General features: G+C 38.6%; 1 protein-coding gene across 2 annotated transcripts; it reads left to right on the top strand.

Moving 5' to 3' along the window:
* The first annotated feature begins 8380 nt into the window (after window positions 1-8380).
* LOC145775374 (ADAMTS-like protein 5) lies at window positions 8381-23126 on the top strand. 2 transcript variants are annotated; one of them, XM_082586661.1, is made up of 13 exons: window positions 8381-8453; window positions 8636-8786; window positions 9448-9565; window positions 10085-10151; window positions 10606-10711; window positions 12120-12253; window positions 15163-15286; window positions 15855-15938; window positions 18089-18258; window positions 18483-18603; window positions 18792-18943; window positions 19513-19597; window positions 21811-23126. In XM_082586661.1, exons 1-13 carry the CDS (start codon window positions 8406-8408, stop codon window positions 22272-22274), a joined length of 1824 nt encoding a protein of 607 aa, XP_082442787.1. In that variant the 5' UTR covers window positions 8381-8405; the 3' UTR covers window positions 22275-23126. The 2 variants fall into 2 exon arrangements, with proteins under 2 accessions (XP_082442787.1, XP_082442788.1); XM_082586662.1 differs by lacking the exon at window positions 21811-23126 and having other exon boundaries at window positions 19469-19587.
* Window positions 23127-25973: the final 2847 nt, after the last annotated feature.

The following is a 25973-nucleotide window of genomic DNA, read 5'->3' as shown; positions in this document are numbered from 1 at the left end:
TGAAAGCTTCCGAGTTTGCAGCATGATTGATAAATTACGAAATTTAAAGATTGGTGGGTTGTGCTTTATTTGTGTATTGCCGTGATTTTCAAACTGTACTTCCCAACGAACCGGTGCGATGTCCTTTGAAAGTTCAAAGGTTTGGTTTCTAACTAAAAAAATATCATATAAATGAATTAATTTTTTAATAAGGCTATGTTCAACTTAATTTTTTTGAGACAGTAGTCTATTGGTCAATGCTTAACTTAGAAATACAAACGTTGGTCAGCAGTCTATCACCACTCACAGTTTTGCGATGACAAAGATTATAACGAATTAATATTGATTAGAAACGAAAAAAGGAAGAAAGTGTTTGTAACGGTCGCAAAATTCTATTGGTTTTTGATAAAATTTATAGAAAAACATCAAATCAACATAATTATAGATTATATAGCCTACTGATTTTTGATGTGCCAACATAAAGCTCATAACATAATTTCTCTAATGTCATCAATAGTCATAAGTGTGTCGCGAGTTCACCAAATTCTTTTAAGTGTGTCGTTTCGAAACTCATAAAACATTTGATTCCATTATAATTATAGGAAAAGCGATACACCAAAATTTCAGATAAAATTTTTTTGGGGGTCTGCGACCGCTTCGAAGGTACCAAAAGGAGTCCGCCAAAACAAAAAGGTTGAGAACCACTGGACTAAACAATGAAAAATTTCAGTTGCTACGCACGATTAAATAGTCACGCTTCACTCATATCTGTAGTGGGGTGTTATCAGGTGTAGCAACTACAGGAAAAAAATTGGTATTAAAACCCGTCCGTATAATCTATGGAGCCTTTGAGATGATGGGCACGGAAACTTCTACTCACCCCTGAGCACGTCGCTGGATCTACTCACCCCTGAGCACGCCGCTGGTTCTACTTACCCCTGAGCACGCCGCTGGTAGTTTGGCACTGGAGTCTGTTGCTTGTCGAGGTTGCTCGCTGGCGCCATAGTGCGACTGGTGTATTGTTATCACATCATCATTATGTGCCGTCTCCGAGCCGAAAGTTGGCTGTCAATTGCTTCCACGCGTCATGTTCTTCCGCTACTCTTTTCGCTTCTCCGATGCTTGACAAGTCAGACCATTGTTTTACATCATCTTCCCAAGTTCGTATTCTTCCCCTGCACCTCTTTTCTTCCACCATACTTTCAATAACCAATTGATGTAACTGTCCTGCCGATCCTTTCAAAATGTGTCCCGCGAATTTCCTCCTTTGTTTTGCTAAATCGTTTACCCATCTGTCTTGCACTCCAATTTTTTTTCTAATTGCTTCGTTTTTAATGTGTTTTTATATGATAATTTTAATATTCTTCTGTAGCACCAGAGTTGAAAAGCGTTCATTTTCTTGTGTATTTCTGTGCTGTTGGTTCAAAATTTCACTTCCATATGACATAACTGGTTTGATATAATAAGATAATAGTCTCAGTCATTCCAAGTGCTTGGAATCGGTGCCAGATTTTTTTCAACAGGCAACAAAGCGACAAGGCCGTGTACTTTTATAGCCTAATAGATTTGCATGGCAAAGCAAAGTAAATGATATAAGACAGTAGGCTACGTTTAATTTCGAGAGATGACAAACTGCATTCTATTTCTAACACAAACTTCAATTCTTTGCGAAAGATTTTTGTCGCAATGTTGTGACAATAAGCCTTGTGACGTACTTTCACAATAAAACGGCTTCATAAGTGGCCACTTTAAGATATGAAGTAAGTGGTGATAAAAGGAGTTTGTTTACTCTTTTGCTCAGTTTATTTTATCTTTGCTCGATGACGCAATTTATATCTTTGCGTCATTCTAAGAAACTCTCGAACGATAACGAGCATTGTTTTTGAAAAAGTCTTATTTTTCCAAAGTATATTGCAATTCAAATTTACAGTGAGTGCAATCAAAATAACGTGTAACATTTGTCTCATCATTAAAACACTTACTTGGGTTTTCAGTTATTTTAATCTATTGTTGTGATGCTGAAGTGACAAAAAGATACGACATTTTTATAGATGGTTCACAAGCAAAATATTGCTGGCAACAAAAGCATTTGGCTTTATTTTTACTTTAAACGACAGCGATTGCAAAGATTTGGGAGAGGCAGTCGAATACCGTTTGCCACCCAGTCGCCATGACAACTAGGAATTGACGCTGCAGATACATTTGGTGTAGAAATGTTTTGCTTGTAAAAATTAACATTACACTCTACAAAAATTTCTTATATCACAAAATTATTTTCGAACCTTAACGGTTTAATATTAATTAATGCAGTAGACAGTTTTTGATAATTTTATCGTTTGGAGTATAAATTAGTAATTTGGTAATCAACATAAACAAATATGCTTCTATAGCTCAGCATGGCAGACCCATGTCTTTCAACCTACTAGCTATTCTCAATATCAAGATGACGCTTTTGGTGTCAGTTCCAATCGTGAAACAAACAAAAACACATTCAAACCAGCCTGTTCTTTTTGTGGGGAAATAAAAAAATATTTAATATAGAATTGTTTACGTTTGGTCAAGTAGAATACCGAAACACATTTAAAACTTTGTACATTACAAACTGTTACTTTACGTTTATTTTACGTTGTAAGAACTTTTTTCGGTATTTGAAACCGGACGAGAGTGGTATCCCTAAAACAATCGGTGTAGCGATTCATCGTCGATCAAACTCAGATTACAGGGAGAACCGCCCGAGGTGTTTACAATTGAGTTCACCTGGGAACAAATAACAAAACTTTTCTAACTGGCGCCCTGCAAGTAACTTATTTTAATCACTGAACTTGTTCGCCTTCTGTGTTTCCACAAAGTTTATGCGCGACGGAAAGAAATAAGAACATGACGAAAATGATCCGACAACGATTGTTTGCTCGCTTGCTCAGTTGAACAAGCGCGAGAAGAAGAACGGCACAATCGAGCAACGCTGGTTCGACTCTAGGTGTAAGCTTGCGCAAAGTAATTCACAGATAGCTCTCCACTAGTCTTGATTCACCCGTTCCCAGTGGATGGAATAATTCACAGACAACAACACTACAACAATCAACAAGCGGAAACTTTACTTCGTCAGTCGCGGTGGCCGATCCTGTGTCAGTGGTTCAAAGTATTTACTTGTATACGAAACTGTCAAGATAAAGTTCTTAAATAAACGCTCTCATGTCGAGTATAAAGATTCCCTCAATTAATGAAGATTTTTGTATTTTGAAGTTTTCTTTTCAACATCACTTTTTCTCGAGTGAAGACGACCACAAGCACTGATGCAAAAGCGTCAGGCAGCAAATAGATCCAATATGCAAAAGACAATAACTTGAAGAAACGTTTTTCAACTAACAAGACCACTCATGGTATGAAAGGTGCTCCATTGCAGCAAACCTTCCACAATTACTGAAGGAAAAAGGATATGTGCAGTTTCGTCTTTTGTAGTTCTAACAATGTTTGAGCAATGCAAAATATTTACCAAAGCATTACAACTCGTGCTTCAAACAACTCACAGAGCTACAAGAAATATTGCTGCACTTATGAGGATATTCGCATTACTTTGTTGAATTGTTCGCCTGTGCTAGCCCATTGTTTCTTTCGTACGGTAGTTCTTTCATAGTTTTATCAGAAATCACTTCTAGGACTTTGTGAAAATGGTCGACACGCCCAATTCCTCGTTTTCCACTTATGTAAATATTCACGCAGTCTTAAGTGACTGTCAATTTGATAAGAACGAATTAGTAACTCTTGGTTTGTGTGCTGTATGACGTGATTATATTTGGTGAAGACTTGCTGCTTTGTGCCGTCCAAGCAGAATAGAGAGTTTTGAACTAGAAATCTAAACTAACTTTTCCTGCCATGAGACCAAATTTAACCTTAAATCAACAAACAAACAGTTGAAGGAGTTTGAAGTTGTCTTCAAGCGTCGAGCTCCAGTGAGGAGTGGATTGCCCGCACGAGACCAATGCTAAAGCTTTTGTAGATTATTGTTATTTATCCTACTTGCTTTTTTCTTATCGTCGTGCGTGTTTGTTTGGTGACCACCGACCAACAACCACTGTTGTCAGTTGACAGAAAGCGTTGCTGTGAGAAAGACAAAAAAGAGCATACTTGTTTGTCTGCAGATAGGCCGAAAGCTTGCAGTATAGCAGCGGTGCTGTCAGGTAAGTTAACTATTCGTAGTAATAAAGTATCTAATTTTCAACGAAATGCATCAATCAGCTAACCAAGAACACTTTGGGACACTGCACGACAAAGGAAACATTGGAAGAATTTACGAACTGAGCATCTAGTTCATCAAAGGCCGCATCGGCTATGATATTGTAGTAGTAGTAGTAGTTATAAATAAACAAACCACATAATTCAGGTAGTGTGTTCAAGTAAAGCGTTGCATCGATCTCAAAAGAAAATAGATTGATTGGTTTCTATCAGAAGACAAATGTCTATCAAAACACGACTGTGTTTACTTAATAGTAGAGTGAGTACGATGAATCAATGTTATTGTCTGTCACTATAACATTGGGTCCTTGTATAATCCACATGTATTACTTTTTATTTGAAATTTAGAAAAATAAGAATAAAATGATTTGTGTCATGTACGTTTGAAGCGTTTTTTAATAGAATGTTTAGATAAATGTTACGACATCCGACACTCCCTCAGAAGATTGGCATGTGCAAGCCCGCAAGAAATCAGCAATCTTACTATCTGTTTCTCGGCAGCCGATTTGTAGCAAGAATTGACAGCGATAGACACGTGTTTCGCCCATGAGGCTGGGCTCATCAGTATCGCACCGTATTCTGCCACAAATTTATTCGACCACCGCTTTACCAGTCAGTTTAACTCTTATCTTTGTGGAAACAAAGAAAGAGCCAACAAAACCAGCAGGCGCCAGGGCAGAGGACATGTGAAGAGAGGGGCGTTCTTATCTATCATAATTACTTCGACAGCCGTTGTGCCTGCTACGTCCAGTTCTCATAAGGCAGAAGCAACTGTAATCTATGATATCATCTCAAAACCTACATATCAAACAACCTTTCTCGTGAAGCCTTTCTCTGTGTGTTCCAGTACAACAATAAAGCAAAGATTGGCAGCATTTTAAAGAGGATTGTGACCATTTAGACATCACTGATAAAGTAGTTGGAACAATTGGAACAAACTTCCAACTTCATTGTGAACTTCCTCCAGCTGATTGAAATAAATTGGCTGTTGGGCTTCGTATGTATGTAGCCTATTGGCTTCGTATATCGGATACGAGCCTTGAGGGGACCAAGGTGTAGGAAGTTTCCTTTGTATTTTGTTTTCGGCAACATGCTGAGGGAGGACAGTGCGAAGACATGTTTGTCACTTTATATACAGGCTGCAAGCGTTGGACGCAGTGAGACAGCTGTGCATTGTTTCTATTTCTACCGGGGATGTCTACCACCAATGAAGCCTAACTTAGTTAGTTGCAACTTATAGCAACGTTCTACCTCAGGTTTGTGACTTGACAATGAAATAAGCCTCTGGTCGCTTGACACTGAGTAATGAAAAGCGATGGAAAGCTTTACAAAGTCGGCGTACTCCGATCCCTGGAGACTCCCAGAGTTCAGCAAGAGTACAAGCAATTTGTCGAGCTGACTTCAGTGTCAAGATAATTGGTGATCAACTTGCAATTATAAATCGTTTCGTGTTAAAACTTAATTTAATTATTATTGACATTGACCTACGATGTCATGCTATCAGCAGCCTACACAGTTGGATTTTTTTTTTGAAAGACGGCGTTGGGTTTTTACTGCTGCTTCGTTGCAAAGTTACGTTATGGCGTGGTAGTTAGTAGAAAGCTCGTTTCCTTAATCACTGTAAGTTTAAAGAGTCGCTTGATCATGATCTGCAAAGGAGCATACCAAAGGACAAGAATGTCTCACACGTTTGTTCTCCTCACAACTTTTTCTTGGTTTGAGATTATTTTTTCGCTTTGTTTATAATCCTAGGTTTACCATTCAGCCCTCCTCAGACTGCGGGCCTGCAGTGGCGATGAGTCAACCCAAGTTGGGGCAATGGTAAGGAAAAAAGAAGCATAGTTACAACAAGGTATTCTTTTATGAAATTTGTGGTGGTGTTGCATAATGAGCATGCACTAAAATGTGTCAGTATTGGTGTATTGTGAGGGTAGTATTGTATTGTGACGTTAGTATATACGAAAGACGTTGCTTGGTATAATTACATTGAGTCGTTGTTGGTAAATTAATTCATGTTCAAAAAGGTGTCTTTGCCTTTTTCCAACAATCCTAAAAACATTGTAACAAAATTTCACGACACATTGCCATAATATCCATAAAAAAATTTCAATTACTTGAAGTTACATTTACAAATGCAATCAGCCATTAAAACAAATTGTAGTAAATGGCAAACTCGTAGAAATATAGCAAAATCAAACACTTTCAAGGGAAGGTAGGTTAAATAGGCTTTAATTCAGAAAGTATAATAGCCCAATGAATTAGGTAAACTTAATCTTTTGACGTTGGTAAAAAGTTTACACATTGAAATATTTCAAAAGCGCGTTTATAATTGATCAAGCTGTTTGGTTAGGCTCACGTATAGAGCTTTTGAAGTTGAATTGAATACAGTAAATTGGAATATGGTGCCTAAACGTCTTAATACATTTCATTTGCGTCAAGTTCAGAATATTGCTGTTTCTGCTTTTGCGTTTCAAAACGTTTGTTTGAATCAGGGTTTGTTTGATCTGTGAAAAGATAACCATCTTGGAATGGCGAGAAATGTGGATTGCTTGCACTACCTTGGTGGGATAATGCAAACAGTCAATGACAAACATTGTCAGTTATGTTATTTTTATTGGTTACATTTTCGCGATTTGTCTATAGCATACATCAAACGGATCAAGTCAGAAGCATCCAATGCACGATGTATCCTTTCTTATCGTAACATTCGTTGATAGGTGGCAAGATCTGAACTAGTCAAGTGTTAGCCAGAGACTTTACAGAGCTTTGCAGAGTTGCATAAGATTAGGTAAACGCCCTACGCTCCCTACAACTGGCCAATTGTGTCACAGGTCTTGTGTGAATTGTTTTGACTGGCAGTTTTCAATTATCATTTTTAGTTACGGTTCAACTACCGGTACGCTCCTGGCTCTCTATCATCAGTCACATGCTCGGTACAGACCGATTGAACCCCACTGGCTTTAGTTAGACACCGCAACAAAATATGCAACTATTTGTGCTCTAAAAATTGAATGATGCTGTTCACCAGGCAACTATTTTGTGCTTTAGTAATATTTCCTCTTTAGAAAATATCAAGCTTGTTTCCAATATTAGTCTATGAATGATGCGTCAAATGTTACTCTTTGATGCCATGAAACTACGTGTGTGTCTGTTATGCCTGAACCCTTATTTTTCTGTTCATCGTGTGGGTGACATATCCCTATATGGGGTGACTAGCTGTCAGCAATAGGTTTAATTTCTTCCTTATATAGCGCATTCCTTTCCCTTTGCCTTATCAACGTTGAGCAGTCACCTGGAAATCGCGTTTTGGCACGCTCAGTCTATGTCGCTTATTGTTCAACCAACGTGCATTATGCGGATCCCTAAAGAATTGTTATCTAACAATCGCTGTCGCTTCCTAAAGTGCCTGACTGGCAGTGACTGCTCGACCATTATGCCACAAAACAATATTTTAGCGAAAGTCAATGGCAAGCTTGTGACGTACTTTCAGTTGAATTCTAGGCATTATTAACTAGTTTTTGCACTCAGTTCCAATTCCCAGCTGGCAACGTAGATCCTCATAACATTGATTCAACGTCTACAGAGACGTTGAATATCAATGTAAAAAAAAACGGATTACTCTAGCCTAGCTAGCTGTCAGTAAATAGGTTACAGAAGTTGAATAAATGTAAAAAAAATGATTTGCTCTTACAACAGAGAAAAAACCTGTTGATGTTTAAATGCTAGCTGTTCGTGTTCAATTATTTCAAATTCTACTTGGATGGTCTTATATTGATTGTGGTATCGGGTGAAACATACGTTTTGTCGGCCACTCTTATATGTTTGATGGTGTGCAAATGAAAGATTATTCATTTTGTGAGTGCAGCAAGAAATAACTTTGTTATAATTTAAGTCATAAGAGTAAGACCCTCAAGCCATCTTATAGAAATGCGCTGTTCGTGTCTTCGAGACCCTATTTGTTGTTTATTTGTCGGGCGGATGAACCAATTTAGTTCATAGGCACAGACAACGCGACAGTGAAAATTATTTCAATAAAAAACTTAGCACAAGCCTTTTCTCCCAATGAAGAGACTGTGTGATTGTGGATTGCCTAAACTGAGATATATCAGTATGTTGAAGATGAAGTTATAATACTTTTCAATTAGAGTTAATGCAGTTTTGTTTTCACAGATTTAAGATATTTTTAATCGATAATGATTTTAAGGATTTTATTATGCTTGAGTCTCATATGCTCTACAAAGGTGAGTAAATGTAAGCAGATCTGTTACTTTTTCAATAAAAATTGATTAAAATCAGCATTTGTTGAAACAAGCCAAATTTCAAAACATTGTTTCAGCTAAATTTAATGTACTGCCTTTCCGGTGGAGTTAATCCGTGCGTTCATTTGTAGATGATGCTTTCAATAAAGTTTTACTTTATCCAGACACAGAGGCGTCATTACACGAGCAATGCTGAATATGAGTTTTATATTCACCCGAATACAAAGCATCTCGAGATGCCCGCCTCTTTGCGTGTGGACCAACGTGGTCCCGTGTTCGAAACCAGGCCAAGCCATGGCAACAATTATGATCCAGGTAACACTTCAAACTTACTTGCAGTTTATTATTATATCATTAGTTTATGCAAAATAAAGGACACAATTTCTTAAATATTTTTTGGTTACTTTTTAACTGGGCTTCTATAACTGGATAGGTATAACTCATGACACTAGAAGGGCGGTAGTTGGTACCACGTTAAACATGCGGTTGTTTTCAAAATTGCAGAAAGTTTTGTAGTGCAGCTGGTACACTCAGCTACACAAGACAGTTAGAAAGTGTTATGTAGAACATATTTAAAGAATACTTGTTTGAAAAGACAGTTGAAAGATTATCAGTTAGCTGTTTTTTTGACAAAACCTTTGCAGCTGGCTAGGTGTAAAGCAAGTATACGGGTAGTTGAATCAACAAGTGATTATGAGCATTCGTTGAATATCCATACCTGGTTGTAATAGTGCAATGCCGGTTGTCACGTGGCCATGGTTGTCATAACAAAGTTTATTAAATTACTATATGTGCCAATTGTCATTTTACCATAAACAGAGATTATTTAAGATAAATAGAAGCCCTTCTATGGTCAGACGTAATAAAAGCCTTCGTATCCCCTTGTAGGGAATATATTGTCTCGACAAATATTTGCTGATCAACGTCTTGGTTTAAAGTTTTTCCGTTGCCTCACTTCTTTCAACTACCTAAACAGATTACGAGCCGCTACCTCCTCCTGCGGAGAGCGACTGGAGTCAATGGACCGAGTGGTCTTTCTGCTCCAGATCCTGTGGAGGCGGAGTTTCCATGAGAACTCGAAGATGCGGCTTACGGTAAGCTAACTTGCAACAACTAGGTGTTTTATGCAACACCAGAGTTTGAAGCGTTTAATGACAGGTTTTGACATGGATTATTGTATTTTTATGTTATTCATCATCAACAATGAATCACTCTGGTTGTATGAAAACTCTTCATATTGTTTATTATACTTCGTCATAATCACTGTTTGTGATGCACAGTCAAGCATGTAACGCTTTAACTTGCAATCTAAACATAGACATCACTTATCGTGTTCCTCTTTGAAATTGTCTTTCAGTAAATAAAAACAATCAATTTTGTTTTAGGCGAGTCGTGATCACTTTGTTTATGTTGCTTGAATTTATATCAATGTTTTGTTTTCTAAACGAAACTTTTACTGTTGTGTACTCTGAGGATCACCCGAACGCGTCATCCTGTAGCTTCGTCACGCTCGACTGGTTTATTGAATTCCTACTCAGCTACGTCATGTCACTGAACATGAAGCGTGGTGTCCATGGGTTTGTGCATAATTTCGCATATTTTTTATGTTATAGAACTCTCAATGACATCACAAGAGATTGCGCTGGAAGCGACATTCAGCACAAGATCTGTAACACTGAGGTAATAACGTCAAGCGCTCCCATCGCGATATGTAAGGAGTGGCGAGCTCCATGCGGCCGAGGCCTTGACCACCCCTGCTATATAAGACTTTCATGTAGGTTCTTGATAGCTCCACTGTTTAATGAATTTGAACGGAGACTTTCTGCTTTAAACTGAGAAGTTGTTCCGACACGATGCAGAGTCAAGCATTCAAACATGAGGCTTGACAGAGTTGCTGCAGTTAGTTCCGGCACTAACTTTGACAACTGCATGCGAAATTCCAGTAGCTGGGATGTTCAATGACCCGCACCAGTCGCGATCATAGTGTCAACGACCTTTGCAAACCTCTGTGCTCAGCCGTGGGAAATATGTCATTATTATACTTTGTAAGCTTTAAAGATATAGTTATTGCAAGTTTACTTTATTTAAGACATTTCCAACCCCGGAACTCAGGTGTGACACTTTCACATTACAGCCTTGCTCAGACACGGGAACGTCTGACTTCAGGATCTTGCAATGTGCTCGGCATGACGACAGACAAGTGTTCAGTTCCACTAAGTTCAAATGGACGCCTTATTATGGTAAAATTTACGTTCTTTCATTGTTACTTTACCTTGTTTTAAGTTGTAAAGTTAAAACCCAGCTAGAGACAGTTTTACAAGTTTTGAAAAGTAAAAACCAAATTCATCTAAACTGATATTTGATAAAAAGTAAAAACCAAATTCATCTAAACTGATATTTAGCTTCAGGCTTCTTCATTCTTCAATGACACCGCTAACATTGCAATGACACAAAACGCAACAAGCCATGAAAGTGACAGGAGTCAGGGATAATGAAACAAATATGCAGTTTGCATAACAAAATTTAATGCAAACTTAATTAAAGATATAAATAATAAAATAAACAAATATTTTGCATTAAAGTGTTGCTCATGTTACTTTTTGAGTTGCACTCGGCCCTCTCGTCCGGTCAAATCCGGTGTTTCACATCACAGTTTGATTTGAGGCAAACAAACGGCCGCCATCTTTTAGTTTCAGTGTAAACATCGTTTCGCTTGCCTTGCGAGTTCAAGCTAAAAAATTCTTCATGTTTTTATACAAATGGATTGCCACTCCTGCCGGTTTGATTATGTTGTTGGATATCAATCACATTTTCATTGTGGTTAAACTGACTCGAGTAAATAATAAACTGATTTGTACAACAAGACATGTATCGAGTATCGAACATTTTTGTAGGTCTGACAAGACACCTTTAACTTCCTTTTGTGATGTTAACATCAATTTGACAACTCGAGGCAGCTATTTTACATAAAGGCAAAATAGAATGAAAGCAGATGCGATGTAAACTAGTTTTATTGCGTCGATTGTCGCTTGTAAAATTTGCTTGAGTGCAGCCAGTGCTGGTGCAACGAGTTTTGAAGCTTCGCCGACCAAGCAATGATTTACAGTAGAATGACAACATTCAGAATTTTCAAGCGTAGCCTAAATAATATTTTCATCAAGCTACCCTCAAAAGTCAAATCTATTTGTTGATTTGCTGCTAAGAAAATTATGGTACATCGTTACCGTCAGTAGCTTATGATGTCTGTTGTTGATGCTTCAAGTTCTAGTTACCATTAACCGCACATCCAACAACAAGGACTGTATCAACCTTAATTTTTGGGAAAACCTCTGAAAATTGAGATGATTTAGGAAGTTTGTTGTAGAGTGGTTGGCTGGGCTTGACGGTAGTCAAGGATATTATGGCTTGAATATAGGGTTTGTAGTGTGGGTGTTACAGCTTGCGCCCCAGCTAGCACCCTGCAATCCCTCGGTGGGCCGATGCACGATGTTTGATTTTTGTGTCGTGGCTAAGTAGATAACAATGAGTCATCATCACTTTAAATGTGCGCCGTGTCTAGAAGAAACACGTCGGGTCTAAGGTTTACTTTAAGACTTAAATATATGATGAACGTTCTTATTGTAATGGTTACGACAACTTTTTTTCCAGGCACCGATGTCGAACCTTGCCAGCTGAGCTGCATGGCTGTCGGATTCAATTTCTACAAAAGCTTCGGTCCGGTCCAGGACGGAACGAGATGTTGGAGAGACAAGCATGATATGTGCATAGAAGGAAGATGCTTGGTGAGTACAATTAGGGGTTCAGGGGGTAACTTGCAGAGGGGTAAATAAGTTCTGTGGCCAAGGAAATATGTGAGTTTTAATTTGTTTTAAAGTCTGTGATGGGTCAGGTCTTTCAATTCTTAGCCGATTTCAATTCTTAAAGAATGTTTTTTTTGTGCTTTGAAGATGTTGCATAACGTTTATTAGTTCGTTCTTTAATTTCAGCAATTTGCAAAAGTATGAACTTACTTTATGTTAGTTAATCGTATGTCTTGCAACGTTAGTTTAGCATTTCAATCGTTTGTGTTGCTGCAATGGCCTTTTCAAATGCATGAGTGAGTTTTTGACGGATCTGGATCAATTTAAAAAACATGAGTCCTTATCCCAAAAGCCATATTCAAACAATATTGAATCGATCAGTTTTAGATTTTGATGGTTATTGCTTACCTTTGATCATGTAATGCAACTGTTGCAAGTCCTGTGAACATGTCCGAACGTTACTCATGCCACAAGGCCAGTTTGCATGTATCCATCCCTACAGCACTACCGGTCCATTGCCAATGAAGAGCATTTTTATTAGTGTTTCGAAACAACAGTTCGTTTTATAAAAACTTTCTTTATTCACTCATTTGGAAGTGCCCAACTCCCGTTAGTCTGTTTATAAAGCAGCCTCCTTGGCCGTCATTAGAAGCCATCTATCAAAATTATCGACGTGAATCTGTTTTGGCAATTTCAAAGCGGTCGGAAATAGCAGTTTGATCGATCGTTGAATGGATTGATCGCATCAACTCTTTACCACCTTTTCCCAAAGTCGACTTATTCATCTTCAGTTGTACATTAGTTGCGACGTTACAAATTTAACCCAACCATCTTAGCTATGCCGACTGTGCTCTTGTTGGGGCGTTGTGGAAGGTTCCCCTCTTGAAAGGAATAATCAATGAATATCAAATATCAAGGCAATCCCAATTCCAGCTTCATGCAGCAAGAGACTGGCCTGTCAATCAAGACACCTTGGAATGACGCCAACACATGAAAATATGAATGCACATGCTAATCTGGCATTAATGGAAATGCTTGGGATAACTGCATTCCCAGTCATGTTCTGAAACAATAACTTTTGATAAAATGATGTCATTTTCACTCCCATAACTCTCGAATTTGGTCATGAAATTATAAAATGAGGTAAATTAAAAAGTAAGAAGAAGACACCTGATTCGTTTTCTTCCTTATGTCATGCGCAGTCCGTCATGTGTTTTAATAAATTATCTTTGTGAAGTGGTGTTCGTTGATGGTTGAAGGTGCCGCTCTTGTCAAATCTTTCGCTCGCTTCCTTGTTGGCATTGCAACGTCATATTGAGGTGATCAGCTCATTGGCAGCTGATGTGGTTTTTTGTAGAGTCAGTGGTTCAGACTTGTTTAGTAGATTGATTGACGGATGTCAAAAATGTAAAGTGAGGAAGAAAAAAGTGTCAAACACTTCTCAAACAAAACAAGTGTATTGTGTTACATCACTGCAACGGCACCGGACGTTGAAATGATGTAAAAATGGTCAACTTCGTAGCTTAGGCCGCTTCTGCATGACACAAGAACATCGCTTGTTGTTGCGAAAGTTGCTCACCCGCTGACGTAGCTTGTGAGTGACCGAATCTTCGAAGTTGTCGCGGTTTCCTTTTCGAAGAGTTTATTTATTTGCAAGTTGTGGTAAAGTTGCGGTGCACACACAACAAGGGGCTTTGCGTAGACGTTTAAAACATGTTATTTTTTGGCAAATCAACCACGAAATGACTCAAGGCTTTTATTTGCTTGTGATACGCGGTGAATAGTTGTTATGGCAACAAAATGGTTTTACAAGATTTGTTACATTATCGCAGAACGTAGACGTGTCAAGCAGCTTTCACACCGACACGTCTGCACTTGTGCGACATACGCAGGTATCTTCAAAGCATGTTTCGTTGATCGCTGTTGGGAGTATATGCCGTCATGGTATGAGTATTTGGTATTTCGGCTGCTAGGATTGACAAGCACGCTTTCTTTCATCACGCTATTTTTTTATCACACAGACCGTTCGTTGCACAACCCGCCTATGATTCAGCGGTGAAATGTTTGTTTTGCTAATGAAGTTGATCAGTTAGTTTATTTTTCTCCAACAATTTGTGGAGCCAAGTTGTTATAAATTAGCATATTTCTGCGCTAGTGCAAGAAAGTGAATGATTACCATTTTAACACCCGAGGTATTATTTTAGAAAAAGTATAACAACTGAACCAAGAAAGATTTTGCAAACGTACGCATTAAACTAATGTTGCCTTCAACCAATCTTCAATTGCGTATTATGAAATAATTTGTATGAACGTGATGAAGTCAACAAATGAACGGTTTTGTAAACGGTTTGAAGAATTGTGCCACAGTTAAAAAAAACCTTTCCAGCGACTTTGAACTATTAGATGATGCTTAAGTTGTTGCCACCAGATGACATTAGCTATGTTCCAAGCCAGTTTAAATTTCACCTTTCTTGAATTTCCAACAAGTCTTTTATTGTTCTAAGCGGCGATCCATAGCGATTCATCGAAGCAACGTATGCAATGCTGTCTTGCCTAAATATATTTGCCAAATATTGTGGCATAGCCTACCAATGTTCAGCACAAAAGTATTCTTTTCATTTTACAATAACATTATCTATTTTTGGTTTACCTTTATGAAGAGTAGTAGAAAAACAAACGTCGTCCCGAACTTTTGTGTTGCTGTTTAACAAAAGTCTCACTGGCTCAAACGTCCCTCCCTTTGTGCAACCTTTGATCAATCTGGTTGCAATCTCTGAGTGTTACAGCAGCATCTCGAGTAATGTTAAACTCTCACTAAAACGTAACTTCTTAGCTTCCGCCAATGTAGGTAAACTTCGGTCATCTGAACACACTTTTACTTGTTTCTCTAGAAAGTTGGATGTGATCAGATCGTGGGTTCGAATCTCACTGATGACGCCTGTGGAGTATGTGGTGGAGACAACAGCACTTGCTTCCATTACTCAAACACTTTTTCTCAACTGGCGAACGATGCGGGTACGCCGCGACATAATAATAAAGCAACAATTGAAGCATTTCTCTTCAAATGGTTAAATTGTTGAAAAGCGGGCACCTCGCAAACAAAGACAAACTTATCTCAAGCAATTTAATGACAAGGCAGAAGTAATTCCATGGGTCACATAAAAGGAATATTTGCGTAAAGTAGTAGTGTAGTAAGTAAATAAAATAAAAGGATATCTTGGACGAAATATTCATCTGAAACCGCCTATGCTTAGTTTAGGAAGGCAATTGAGGAAGTCAACATGTGATATTGATTAGTTTACACACAAAAGTAAAACATGTCCTCTCAGAGCTTGGTTAGGTACATTACAACAGTTTGATCACCGGTGTGATGACGGGATGTTGATTTGTATACACAAAGTTGATGGTACCTGCGAAAAATAGGTCGGACGGATGAATCGATGTTTTTTGCTGATTTTCTTAAATCAGGGTTGCCACAGTAGATTTTCATTCTACATTTGTTATTCCTCAATATTCATATGTTCATTGCACGTTAGTCAACTACTTGCGTGCGTGCTTGTTAAATAAATTTTATTGTTTGCAGTGAATTTTGACTACAGCGAGGTTGCTAGAATCCCAGCCGGGGCCACACACATCAGAGTTAGTGACGACACCGATAACTACTTGGGTAAGCTTCCTTGTCTTCTGTTTAACTATCCTCATTAGATTTCCACTTTATACAATCTCTCTCGTTTCATTTTCAACATTATTATGTTTCCATTAGTCTCGGAAGGGAGCCAAGTCAAAGGCTATAACTCCAGTAGTTTCTAAAGTTGTTGTGGTGATTGTTGTTCAGGTCTTCACCTGCGTCCCGTGGATGTAGTAATTACTAATAACCTGCTAATCATCAGCTTGTTCCTACTTCTTCTTCTGCGTATGAACCTTCTCGTCTCATCAAGGGTCGAGGAGCATTCCGTTTTACCACCCTTGAGCTGTGGTGGCGACTCGGATCAGATCAAGGCTATCAACTAATGTTATCATAGGTCCAGTTTGACATGTTGAAGCCTCCAATGGCGAAGCCTCCCAGCTCATTGGTTAACACCAGAAAAAAATGCTTTTCCCTAGAAGTCTGTTTAAAGAGACTCTAAATTGTGGCAATGCGGTTATTTTTCCAGAAGCCCGAGGTACTCCTTCAACAAACAGAAGATCTGGATTCAGACCGCGGTCCGCTAGTAGAGTAGCCCTGGTCTAAATGTTTGGGCAGATGTCAAGCAGCTACTCAATTGATTCGTCATCCAGTTCACGTAGACCATGCATACCATTTGGCGCATGGTAGATGGCGCAGTTGAAGATGGTGTGGTTTACGATTTGTTCCTCCTTGCTACACTCACTGATCGCAGATGGAGCCATCCCCCATTTGTGCATGTTGGAGAGGAATAGTCCGACGCCAGTACGCAGGCGGTTGAACCGCACCCAGGCCTTCCTTAGCAAATGCACTCCGGTTGGATGGGGCCGGTGTCGGAGATGAAACTTTGGAGTTTTGAGGAGTTATTATTCCACTCCCTCCGAGCTCCATTGGTGGTCCGCCCAGGTAGAGGCCCTGATGAATTGGTCTTCAGCAGTTTTCATCAATTATGCGGCCAGTACAAATGGGTGTCTCGATTTCAATCGCTGAGGTTGCTCGCTCACAGACTCGTAGAAACTTGGGTGGAGCAAGTGGTTGAGGTTCATGGCGCGGCGAGAAAGAGACATGATGGCCGAAGCTCGGCTAATTGGATGCCTGCAAGGACAGGGAGATTGTTCGATTGCGTAGGTCGCAGACATCCAGTTACAATACCCAATGCGCTATTTATGGCAGTGTCAATTCGATGGCAGTTGGCTCTGCGACTCCAAACAGGTGCACATTTATTCTGCTGGAGCATGAATCGCATATTCCTCTCTCAACATACTTCTCCAATGAGAACTGATTACAAGAAAATAAGCTGCTCATGCGTTGTAAAATAAATCTTTTATAAAATGGTGGTTAGATGCATCGAACCAAAAGCTACCATTCATAGCAGTGTGACAAAATCAATTTGTTTATGAAATAAATTGCTTTACCAGGATGTTCACTATAGATTAAACCACGCAGTTGTATTTCAAACTCATAAACATGAATAGTAACTTTTCATCATTTTAGTTTGAACTTACAAATAACAAAGAAATTCATAGAAAAATAAAACATAATTCGGGTTAACTAATTCAATTCCTTTCAAGGACTGCGAAATAAAGTATAATCTAGTTAGCAGGCTTCCAGATAAAAGGTTTTTGGAAATACATTTCATTTATCAACAGCCTTGTAAGGTTGGTCTTGTAATATGTCCCACTTCAACTGCAACCACACACAAACTAGGAAAGAACGATCAGATAGACGAGCCTTGTTCTAAGTAAATTGCCTCTAATCTGCACGTCACAGATAAGACCCGTCAGCCTGTTTGCTAAACAATGCTAATTGACTTGGAAAGGCAGTCTCTGGAAACGGGGTGTTGTCGGAGACATCGAGCAATTCTCCAACCTTGAAACAAGTTGCATTTCATAATGTACTTTCAATGTAAAAATACCCTTTTTTAAGCTAACGTTTTACGACTGTGCTTCGAACTTCATACGAAAGCCAAGAAATCTCAATAAGTGCTCTGCGTTGTGTCTTTACGTCATTGACCCAATCAACAATGCTTCACCAATCTGCTTACAAACCTGTCAACATCAAGTAATTCCGTAGGGTGAGAGTTGATGACGTTCTACTTCCGATAAAAGTGAACTCTATAGGCACGGATTAAAATTCAAACTTTTCATCGTCAGCATTGATGGAGGCTGATGACCAACAAGTCAAATATGTCGTCAATGGGAACTGGGTGATTAGTTGGCCTGGCGATTTTGCGGTGGCCGGAACCGTGGTCAAGTACGACAGGAGTGGCACAAAGGAAAGTCTAGTGGCCGCAGGGCCCACCACCAGTGATCTACATATAATGGTGAACTACTAATTGCTTTAGAAATTTTCTATTTTAGCACTCGGTGTGAGATAAACACTAATCAAGTAGATTTGTTGATGGAACTTAGAAAAGAGATCACATTGTTACATATTAAATGTATCACCGTAAGCTACAGCCTTTTTATATGTTTATATTAACCCTAGATCTACTGGAGAATCGTTAAAGACGTAGTTGAAAATTAGTAATCTACATGCCACTACTAGATGCTGTACCTCGGTGAACCAGCCAATGTTGAGTACGATTACTGGATTCCTTATGGACTGCGGCCGGGGCAAGTTGGAGAATTCAAGTTGGGAGTTAAAGTGGAACAAGTAAAAGACGAAGGTGAAATTTAAGCTACCTGCTTGTGGAAAACAAACGCGACTATTAATTGCTTTAACTACTTGATAGTTGAAATTAGGCTGTTTAGTTCTAAATCCACCCCTTTCCAATCATGTTCTTGAGTCAAACTTATTTTCCAAAATGAAAGAATTATTTGAGCTAGTATAAGAACAAAATTATTTTTCCTTAAGATTATTACGACAGTCTCTATCAAGACTGGGAAGTAATGGAAACGACGACAAAGCGGAAAACCACCACTACTGTGCCCACCACCCCCATCACGACCACCACAACAACTACCACAACAACAACAACAACAACACAGAAACCGTCCAGAAAAATGGTGAGAAATTGTTGACAGTATTTTTAAACAACAATGTTTAGGTAACTCGAAATTGAAAGCAATGAATCCATTAAAAGCTGAAGCCAATTAAAGATTACGTCACTATAACCATTTCAGGGTTTCCAAACTTAATTAGGTTTTAGGTTTCCTAGTTATTCTTTGTGTTAGTTTGGTGCAGTTAAAATTATCAAAACTTTTAAACCTAAAAGTTGGTTTTAAATCTATGTAAGCTCAAAATTCTTCGCATAAGAGTGACGAAAACTACAGCAGTAACTTATGTCTGTAGGCTACAAATCACTGTGTGGTTGACATTTATTAAAAAAAGCTATTGTCCTAATAGAATACTGTCATAAGGATCATTTAGAAGAGCAGTATTCATTTCTTACTATATTTGGTTTAACCTTAGAGTACCATCGAACAAATTACTTTTTGTGAAAAACAGAAATAATAAATAAAAACTGGTGATTGGCTTGTGGTAGATTTAATTCCAGGCTTTGTTCTAATATGTTGAACTAACGTTTGAAGTGATTTCTTTGAAATTGAGGCTTTGTGACTTGCGTTCCACGCAGACCAACCAACGGCAGAAGCCAGCCTATTGTACGCCATGCAAGAGACCAAGGAATCGCAAGAAGCATTACTGTCAGAGCGATTTCGGTGAGTTTGCCTTCGAAAGGTTATGAAGTGATGCATGCCACTTTAGCTCATCCGCGTCATCTAACCTGACAATATGACGCGATGTTGACTTAATTATGTCATAACGAATGCGTGACGCGAAAAGGATATCTTACACCGCACCGTACTTTGAGTAGAAGCTTTCTGCGCCTTTTATGGATCTTACTGTAGATTGTGTTTCTCGGCAGTCGAGTGTGGCAACTAGCAAGAACTCAGTGATAGACACGTGTTTTGCCCATGAGGCTGGGCTTGCTACACTCGACTGCCCAGAAACACATGTTTTTGCAAAAGTTTTGATTGCTAGTGTGGAGGCTACACCGGTATGGTTAGCGAAACACAATGCTCGCTGTTCTATAGTGAGTAGTCAGGTAGTGCTGACGCCAGGAAGATTGCTCCCTCTCAACGGGTCCTAGATTGCAGGAATCTGACTATATGACTAATATCTCAAATGACATTAAATCTCAGAAGCCTATATCATAAAAATCATTATATGATTTCCAATGCACAGTATTGTGGACTGAATTTATAATCAACCTTTCATAAAATAAATAGATTAATTTCTAAATTGAGTGAACGAAAAACCAAGAAAGCCAATTTTCGAATCCAAATGTCGATCGCTATAGGATTGCACTCTACCACTCTGGTACAGTGGATCAAGAATCAAAATCGAGGGGCGGGGGGCACCGAACATTCAACGGAACAAACATCCTAAGAAGAATTAGACGATGTAACAGTTGAGGTCCGAAAGATCAAGGAGCTTAGTAGGAGGCCTGGAGGCGTTCCCCAAAAGTTTTGTTTAACTTCATCTTGCTTTGGTCGCTTGTTGTTATGTATAGGCTACTTTGCTGTCCAAGAGTGATTTATTTAAAAAGCATATTCTGTGTTTGATCAAATTCATCAAATTAAAACTATTTTTTTATAACGCTTCCAAATATTGCATTATTCGTTTAGCGTTTGAAGGAAAACACAAAATTTTTACCCTCTCAACTGCTAAAAGTGTGCGTTCCCAGTGTAGCTGGTTGAGTTAATATAATGTGCTTGAGCGAGCAAAACAAGCGAGAAATTTTTGTTGTCCTCGATTTTTTATGGGACATGAGATCACCTAACTGATCTCTACTCGTTGAATCGACGAAGCACAAGTAAAAATAGAATTTGCATCGATTACGACTGCATCGCCATTTATAGACTTGATTTGTCAATCTAAACAATGATCTACTTTTCAAAATTACTTTTGATCAAATCATTTCTGCGATAAAATCTTGTAGCGATGAATTATTACAGCGACATTACTGACGGGATGCAAAAGTAACATAGAGATGCCATCAAAACTTGTAATTTGACTTAAAAACATTGAACTTTAACAGCACTACGTTGCGGAAATTGGAAACTAGATCTAAGAAAGCATATTATGTCGTCGAACTTGGGCTATTCCGTAATTTCTATTGATAAACACAAAACTTCATCATCAAAGCATCATCTTTGTTATGTAGCGTGTTACTAAAGTCAGTGAAACAAAAATTTGCATGAGACCAACCGACAGAAGAAGATCATACTGTGTTACAATATCTTGCGAGAGTTGATTTGTTTTAAAATTTGCGATATAAGCTTAATATATGAAACCACCTTCTAGCGTGAAAATAGTCTGAAGCATTTTTCTTTACCAATTTCGAAAAACCAGGGAGAACCATAGCAGAACATTTGGCTCTACTCTACCAACTGATGATCAAATGATGCAGTGGTTGGTCATACACGTCTTCAGTAGCCTACCGTGTAGGCTAAACACCAACAAAAAGCAATAAAATAATCTAAACTCAACAGCGTTACCTCAAATTGTGTCTTTTGATCTTGAAAAATAAAACCAGCATTGCTAGGGCACAGCCTGCCAGCTATCTTTAAAACACGAATTGGCGGTTTGAAGTTGTTTCTCCCAATAAAAAACTGAATTATTCAAACTCAAGACACGAATCCAGACGTTGCATCATTTTCACGGTGGTGTTTCCAAGTCTGTTAAAAGTCGTTGGCATTGTATTTAAGTTACTATTATCACGGCAGTTATTACTGGGTTATTCACTTTTTGTAGTCGTTTCTACAAAACGTCTCAATTCACAATTGCTGCTGAAATGCTGCGCTGTTAATGACAAAAACGATTTCATTCTAAGAAAGCTGAAATGACTTTAATTCTTAAATATTTTTAGTGATCCACGCCCGGGTTTCATCGAAGAACAAAGTCGAGGGAAAAAGATACCGACATGATATCAAGATTAACAGTGTCTACAAATCCAGCTTTCAATTGATGGAACGAGAGTACTTGTGGGTCTATAGCAGCTGCTGCCCAAAACTAAGGCCTTTCAGAGAATACTTAATAATGGGGCGAAAGAGAAAAGTAGAAATTGGACCGGATGGGAGAGGGGTTTGGCAGACCCATGGAAACGGGACTGCTATCCAGAACGGAAAGAAAAAGCGGTTCGAAACCAGACTTGTAGTTGATCACATGGACTACTGGCACGTCTGGAAACGAAAGTACGAACGCGGAATGAACAAGTTTTCCAAGAAAGCGACATGTAGGAACATCGTCTCCTCTCCACCGTCTTCGTTGCTTCGAGATCCCGAGAGACGATCAGCGCCGCGCCGAAGACAACGACGTCGGCGACGACACTAATGATCCTTGTTCGACACTGAACAATGATAAGAAGACAGCAGGTCACGTTCGCCAATAGGAGGCGTTGACTGTCGGTGGGAATGCGCCCACTCCCCCAAAGCCCGGAACCACAGAAGTAATTTATGATGGGATTAATTATTTTCAAAGTTTCATAAACATGTAAATATCGTGTTGATTTTGATCTGTTCCACTTACAGTAGAAAACATTAACCTTAGTCAGAAGTAGGGTTTGTTATGCCTGGGCATCAAGTTCAAACGAATCATCTGTAAAAGCAACACTATTGCACTAACGGTGGTGACACTCTGTGTATTGATTGAGACACAATGCTTCCAGTTGAGTGTTTTATTATCATAACCTAGGCTACAAAAGTACAAATAGTAAGATGTCGGTTGATAGGCTAGATCTTGTTCAATTTTTCCCAAAAAAAAATCTTGAAAATGCCAACAACTTATTAGAACACTTTGCCATAATTGAGCTCAGGTGCTTATAAATGTAGTCTACGTATGATTTTACCGTGCTCGTTTTTGCACCGACATGAACAGAAATCCTAAATACCGAAATTTCATTTGAACTCTTTCTGTTTTGTATTTTGATCACTAACCTCTGGCAAAGTGTAGGTATCACCAAATAAAAAAAAAGATTTTATATAAAATAGACAATTTTAGCTTTAAAATAAAATTATGCGTTAAACAGTAGGCTACGTGCCTCTCTGAAAATAAATGTAGCCAGTTGCAGCGTTAAGAAAATCGTGTTGTGTCAGACCATCACAACAAATATGTTTATGTTTATATTGCTGTAAAGTTGTTTGACTTGTTCCGTTTACATCTGATGGTTTATAATAAAAGTATATGAGTTCATAGCACTAGCAAATATAGAGCAAGAAAATTTGAGATTTCTTGGCAAGTTCAAGCAGAACTAGTTAAACGCTTGGGACACGCGCTGGAGCATCGTATTTGCGGGACAACCAGTGGCATATCCTGGTGGGTTGAGCAAGGGAAGCAATAAAACTCTTGGAGGATTAGAGCGTGCCGATAGCACGTGTTTTTCTAGGGGGTCCGGGCAGTGCCGGTCTTTGGGGTGTGCAAACCGTGCGATCGCACAGGGCCCGCAAATTAGGGGGCCCGCAATTTACTCAGAAAATGCAGTAATTTTGTAATTTCCGATGGAAAAATTCAACAAAAGAATTAGCAACAAGAAAACATAGAGACTCAACGGGTGCAACCTATTTTGTCCCCTGAACATTTCGTACCCTGAAAAAATCGAGAGAGAAAAAACAACAGAGCCGAAGTCGCTGATCGGAGTTGCCGCAAACATTTCAAAATTTCTTTCGATCTTTTCAGGGGACGAAATAGGTCGAAATTTTTATTTTGTTACTCCGATTTCAGGGTACAAATTTTTCATGGGACGATATAGGTTGCATCCAGACTCAACATAGAGACATAGCTTTATTTGCGAAAAATGCCAAAGAAAGAATGATCTTATCCTTTTGCTATGCCACTGGACAGCACCATTTTACAGTAATATTCATACCCAAATTTTTGTTAAACATGCTCTCAGAATGCCCCAAATTCAAAGTAATTTTTCAAAATTTTCTTGGGGAGGCTCCCCAGACCCCCGCCGCTGAGTGTCGTCTTTGGCGATCACGCCGTCAAGCTTCCCTGACGACCGTCAAACCATCCCCCCTCCCCGTTCAAAATACCTAGCTACGCTACTGAATTGGATCATTGTCATTGGGCCCCGCAACGCATATTCCGCACAGGGCCCGAAATACCCTAAGACCGGCACTGGTCCGGGAGCATGCCTCCCCCGGAAATTTTTTGCAAAGTTACACTCAAATAATGTTTACCGGTATAGTGCTTCTGGAAACACTTTTAGGGTAATATTTGTATGAAATTTGTGAGCAGGTAAACAGCTATTAACTTATTAAAGGTAGCTTTTACACACTAACGGGCAAAAATGCGGCTAAAATTAGAGAACACCAGAAACAGCTACTTACTGCTGTAGGCCTAGTAGCTTAGCCTAAGCCAGTATTCAATTCAATTCAACTTATTTTTCTTTGTCAGAATGCAAAAGAAATGATATTGTGAAAAAGAAATACAGTAACAAAACTAACAAAAGGAAAAGGTGGTAAAACCTTAATGGTTTAAGACGTGCATGGAAGGATCTAATATTGCGGTATATGCATCAAGAAATATAGTTAAGCACGGCCACCAAACCTGATACTTTAAAATAAGTTGATGAATTAGTTAAGAATCAGTCGCCTCCTCGTTCCTGGAACAACTGGAGCGCCAATTCTTAAAGCAATGAGAACACGACTGAACCCAACATCACAAAAACAAACTAATATACACAGTTACACACACATATTGAAATTACGTAACGGACTATCAAAACAAGGACTATTTACAGATTTCATACAGAAATAAAGTGTTCGCAGCAACGATATTAAGTAGCCTATATATTGCAGAACAAATACATAATATGGCAGCTCATTATCAAGATAAAATAGTTAAAAAAGCTTTGTTTTTTAAATTAATTTCCTGCGCATGTAAGAGCATAAGAAGCATGATGATATAACAGCGTGTTTTTGGTATTTCTAATAAGAGTTGAATCATCTTTTATAGCGTCAATGAGGGATGGAGTGTTTTTGGTATCGCTAATGAGAGGTGGAGATTCTTTGGTAGTGCCGATGAAGGATGTAGGCTAGTGTCTGAGTTGTTTCAAGCATCTTTTCCAAACCAACCTAAATAATAATCTTACGAAAAGTCAAGCGATCCTCTGAACGAACATAATAGCTTATAATAATCAGGGAGTAGTTAGATGCAAGCTGGTAGTAACATAGTGATATATTCTTATCTGGCAAATATTAAATTATACAAAATGGTATAGTAGCTTATTCATGGAAGAGTAAAGACAGTAGGCTAATCATCAGCCTTATCCGGTCGGGTGTAATATATAAGATATACGTATAGTAGCCTAAGATATGTTAATGTATAATATAGTAATATATGATATGTAGGATAAATTTACAAAAGTGGCATTAGGAAAGGCATGCTATACCAGGATATGGTGCAACAATCAATAATACAGTCAGATAATTAAAGAGTTACAGCATATGTTATTAGAGGTTAATTTTCAAAACGCAAGTGCTTTTTCAAGTTACTGCAAAATATTGAAAAGGTTTCAATTTCAGTGATGGTTTTCGGGAGATGGTTCCACACTTTAACTCCACTAAACTGAATGGATTGTTGAGTCAAGCTTTTGGAGAAGTAGGGGAGGTAAAAGTGATTGTTGCTTCTGGTTGATATTGAGTGCAAATTGTTATTAAGTTGAAATAAAGAATTAAAGCATTGGGGTAAGTGATTGTGTTTGAGTTTGAACATAAATTTTGCAGTTTCTATTGTGTATAGTTCGTCAATTGTGAAGAAATTATGGGATTCAGAGTGATTCAGTGAATTATGGGATTCAGTCAAATATAGCCTAGATCTCACATATCCTGTTTTATGCCAAAGTCTATCTAGCCAGGATAACAGTGTAAAGCCAACATTTGGCTCAAACTTTTGCTTACTAGGCCGATTTATAACCATAACAGCGCCTTAGATTTTTTCATTACGTAGCCCACGGTAACGCTTAGAACATTACACAACTAAGGCGGAAGAGCCATGACCATTGAGTCCTGTTTGTTTGTTTGTTTATCT

The sequence above is a fragment of the Aplidium turbinatum genome, chromosome 8, assembly GCF_918807975.1.
Source record: "Aplidium turbinatum chromosome 8, kaAplTurb1.1, whole genome shotgun sequence".
Classification (NCBI taxonomy): Eukaryota; Metazoa; Chordata; class Ascidiacea; order Aplousobranchia; family Polyclinidae; genus Aplidium; species Aplidium turbinatum.
Note: the sequence above shows the minus strand (reverse complement) of the source record. Positions and strands in the feature narration are given on the sequence as shown.

Coding starts and splice junctions, on each gene's coding strand:
- LOC145775374 (XM_082586661.1), top strand. CDS start 8,406: ATGATTTTAAGGATTTTATTATGCTTGAGTCTCATATGCTCTACAAAG. Junction 18,259..18,482: donor CCAGTGATCTACATATAATG/GTGAACTACTAA, acceptor TGCCACTACTAG/ATGCTGTACCTCGGTGAACC. Junction 18,944..19,512: donor AGAAACCGTCCAGAAAAATG/GTGAGAAATTGT, acceptor CGTTCCACGCAG/ACCAACCAACGGCAGAAGCC.